The sequence below is a fragment of the Cotesia glomerata genome, linkage group LG6 (assembly GCF_020080835.1).
Source record: "Cotesia glomerata isolate CgM1 linkage group LG6, MPM_Cglom_v2.3, whole genome shotgun sequence".
Lineage (NCBI taxonomy): Eukaryota > Metazoa > Arthropoda > Insecta > Hymenoptera > Braconidae > Cotesia > Cotesia glomerata.
In genome coordinates this window covers 18,240,077-18,244,486 of record NC_058163.1, presented here as the reverse complement: position 1 = coordinate 18,244,486, position 4,410 = coordinate 18,240,077, and the positions used below count along the sequence as shown (strand labels likewise).

At 27.2% G+C, this 4,410-nt stretch overlaps 1 protein-coding gene across 1 annotated transcript; it reads right to left on the bottom strand.

Annotated features, from left to right (window-relative positions):
- Nucleotides 1-283: 283 nt before the first annotated feature.
- Nucleotides 284-4,410, bottom strand: LOC123266673 (39S ribosomal protein L38, mitochondrial). The gene is made up of 6 exons (XM_044731037.1): nt 4,223-4,410; nt 3,956-4,111; nt 1,879-2,206; nt 1,636-1,794; nt 1,357-1,493; nt 284-1,253 (listed from the first exon to the last, which is right to left on the bottom strand). The coding sequence occupies exons 1-6, from the start codon at nt 4,350-4,352 to the stop codon at nt 961-963; spliced, it is 1,203 nt and encodes a 400-aa protein (XP_044586972.1). The 5' UTR covers nt 4,353-4,410; the 3' UTR covers nt 284-960.

The window sequence follows — 4,410 nt, the reverse complement described above, 5'->3', positions numbered from 1 at the left end:
AAAAAAATTTTACGTGGATGTCCGAATATCTGTATTTTGCTATATTTTGGTATGGAGTCATAATAACTCCCGGAAAAATGGACGCATCAAGACGGGATTTTTTTTATTAGCTTCAGAACTATAGCAAGTGGTTTTCTACTATTGATAGCTGTATGATTCGGTGTCATTTAATATATTTAATTACTGCTTCAAAAGTCTCTATATTATAATGCTCGCAGCCGCTTCCTCATACATCTTCATACTTGAGTTTTTCATACATTTTCAACATAAGAAATTTAGAAACTACTTTTAACTAATTTTTAAACTTTATTACACAACAGTCGTTAACAGCTACACAAAGCATTGATCTCGGATCTTCATCAAAATTTCTGAGTTAAGATTTGCCACCACTACTCGACAACAGACTTAACAAATATTCATTATCAATTTAAGCAGTTGCATTAAGTGGTATCATACTATTATCTCAATTAATTTTCACTTTAACATTTATTTCTAATAATAATTCAACAACATCTTTACGATATAACTCAACAGCGAAATAAAGAGAATTATTTCTAAAAGTTCGACAAGTAGAAGTGGCAATACTTTTGAACATCAATTTAATTGTATTTAAATCATTATTTCTTACAGCTATATCCACAAAAACATAGTCACTTTTTATATTTTTCAATATTTGTCTGTGGACTTCGGAGTCTTGTATTAAAAGTTTTGTTCTATGGGCTTTTTCCCTCGTAAAGAAAGCTGAAGTATACGTATTGTAGTTACAGCAATAAATTGGTTAATTTTTTTCAATTACGTTAACAGAAAGATGTTATTTTTTCGACACTAAGAAAAATTTCAAACAATAAACAGTAATAATGAAATGATTAATTAAATGCATTTTTAGTGCACTTTTTTATTTTCAAAATTTTTAAGTTTTTTTTTATTTATTGTACAATATAATAACGTATTAATTTTTACTTATTCAATATCATTAATTCTTCCTTGTTTCAATTGTTCTTTTGACAATTCTAATTTCAACCACGATGGCATATCTCTGTCGAAGGCATAAGCTCGTGGATACTTCAATGGTCGTTCAGGTCCCTTAAACGGATGTGTTTTCTGTAACTTCTTCATTAAGAAATCTTTGTTTATATCTTTAGGATCCCGATAACGATCCATGTATAAATTGAATGGTTGTCTGATGGGGAACCACTCTTGAGGACGAACGTACGGCGGTGGAAAATCGTACTCAAACTTTGGAGATTTCATTTCTAAAATTTTTTTTTGTAACAAATATATTTCGCGATTACTATATATTATTGTATATTAATCTATCAATCATTATTTATCACCAATAGATGTGGATTAACTTACTTAAAGTATGATGGTAAAAATCTTGCAAGCTCTGATCCCACTCAGTTTGGAAAAATGCCAGGCTTGCTGGAGTTATAATATCTTGGTATTTACGGTAGAAGTCTATCGTCTTCCAGTTACGCTTTTCCAACTCTAAACTATGCAATAAAATTAATAAATAAATTAAATCAATTAACCCTTTTTTTAATTATTTAGTACTACCATTTTCCAAAAGAATATGAAAAAGCACTCTTTTATCTGTGACATAAGTATAGTATTAGTGAATAAATATTTACTTACCAAGGCACCTCCTTGTGATATTCAGAAAAATCTATCTGTTTATCTTGCTTATACAGAATAAAAATATATCTGCACAATCCGATTCCCATAGGAGGGATAGGTCTCATATAATCAATCAAAAGATCGCCTTTGTCGATATTATTTCCCGGTATATTCCCACTGAAAGTTTACTTATTGATTATTAAAATTTATGTCGAGTAAATTGAAATAATTATTAAATTTTTGACATTGAATCAAACTTACATGAACCAATGACAATATTCAAGTTCCCTGCTTGTAAAATTAGCATCAGGTGTAGTGAGCAACAAAGTCCAAAGAGAATCAGGTGCTGCTTTGTAGTTTATTTTAGGCACTTGTTGGGTATCTGATGCTTTTAATAAATTACCTCGGTGGACTGTTGGAATAAATTCATCGTTGTTATCATATTTGATATCCATCGGTAGTGAGGGGTAGAAGTATGCATCTCCGAATAAATCAGAGAAAATGTTGTAGTGTTCAGCAATGGTTTTTATTTGGTAAGGTGCTATTGTGATCGACCAGTCCTTTTTTATTTCCTCCAAATCAAGTATCACTACAATTACAATTAAACAAATAATTTAACTATTTATATTACAAAAGTACTGAAGATTATTAATTTTTGTTAAGATCTGCTCAAGTATTAATTTATTGAGTATTAGAATTCGTCTGATAGACAGAGAAAATTGTATAGTAAAGTTTATTATCTAGTTATGGTAAAATCTATTAACTGAATTTGATAATAGCAAATATTATTTAAATAATTAAGTGAACAATCTGAATTGTAGTATTTACCATCCTGATAGAAACTACTACTATTATGATGGTAATCAGTAATAATAACTTCTATTATTTTAATTAGTTATTACTATTATCAAAATTGTAATTGATAATATAACCTGATGGTTGCAGTTACCATCAGTAATAATAATAGCTCCTATCTAAGCTAATAAAAACTATTAAAAAAATGAAGAATCTGCGTTACTGTGGATGTATTTCTAAATAAACTACAAGCAGCTGTAGCGCAGTGTGGTGCACAAAAAAACGGGATTATGTCTGAAATAAGTTTCAACGCCAAATTTTTCAAAAAAATTTGAAATTTCCAAAAAAATTAAAATTATAAAAAATCAATAAAATCAATAAAATTCAAATTAAAAAAAAATATGGATATAAATAAAGGATTTAATTAAGTAAATTTATATTATTTTTTCTTTCAGAATTTTTAAAATCTGAGATGGTTACATTTACAATCTTCAATTATAACAGCTATAATTTTTAATAATTATAATTATTACAATTGTCAATGATACAACCTATTATTTAATTACTAATTAATTTTATTACCATTTCAGATAGTTATTATGTACATAATTTTAATTCAGAATTTTTATTATGTACATAATTTTAATTCTGAATTACTATTATGTACATGATTTTAAGGAAGTGAGAATTCGTCCGATGAAGCATGAGGCACGGGTCTATGCATACACCACACTCGTGTAGATATTTCATACGCACGGGGCACAAGTACGAGCACGGATACAGTGTATGATAGATCCGTGTCCCGTGCCTCACCGGACGAATTCTCATACTCTAATTTTAGTTATGACATTTTTATTATGTACATAATTTTAATTCAGAATTTTTATTATGTACATAATTTTAATTCTTATTTGTATTAAATTTGAGATCAAAAGAAATTAAAATGTTATAAATAATCACTCCAAAAATATAAATCTACAGGAGCCAATTTAATTTATGTCACTACATAAAAAAAATTGTTAGTTAAAATTATGTCCTCACATAATTATTAAACTCTTATTTTTAATTATCATGACACATAATAAAAACATTCTTTTTGTCATCAGCTCAACTCAGAATTTTAATTCTTTGATATATTATTATGTCTCTACATAATAATTATTCCTTAAAAAATATAAGCATAAACATAAAATTAATCTATTATATTTTGATTATGTTTTAACATAAAATGTGCATTTTTTCTTTTAGTTGTTAATTTTAAGATCTTTTTTTTTCTTCTATTAAATAGTAAAACGGCGTGCCATAAAATAGAAAAATAGAAAAATATTTATAGCTTTTTAATTAGCAGACATTTGATAATTCTTTAAATTATGTTTAAAAATATTTGCATAAAAATTCTAATAAGCAGCAGAATGACCAGTAAAATTTTTTTAAATACTTTTTTTATAATTCATTAGATTAGAAAAAATTAAAGCAAATTTTTCATATCTGCTGAAATTCGCCCATGTAATTGTAAATTAAAAACATAAAAATATTTTCTTACATTCTTTTCTACGCGATTTTTTTTCTAACTCTGGATTTTTTCGCACTTCCTTAACATATTCCATATAACTCGTAGTAGTTTCCCTCCTTGATAATTTTATCGGCTTAAATCCAATATCAACTTTGAAATCCAATTCCGGATCCGTACGCCTCATTTCTAAAAAATTGAAAAAATATATGAATATAAATATATTTAATTCATGAAAAAGAATAATAGTAAATAAGAGTCATTGGAGGTTATAGCTGGTATTTACAAATATAATTTTACCTTCTAAACGTTGTTTGAGAGTTCTTGCCACTCCAGGAGGTTTACCTCGAATTTTATGTCCATGTCGGAGTTGTTGATAATTAATGACTAGTAAATCGTTTTTTAAATAATTAAATAGTCTACTAGACATTTTGAAATAACAATTCACGATTGTTACTTGCTACCCGGTGTGATAATTATAACACCTT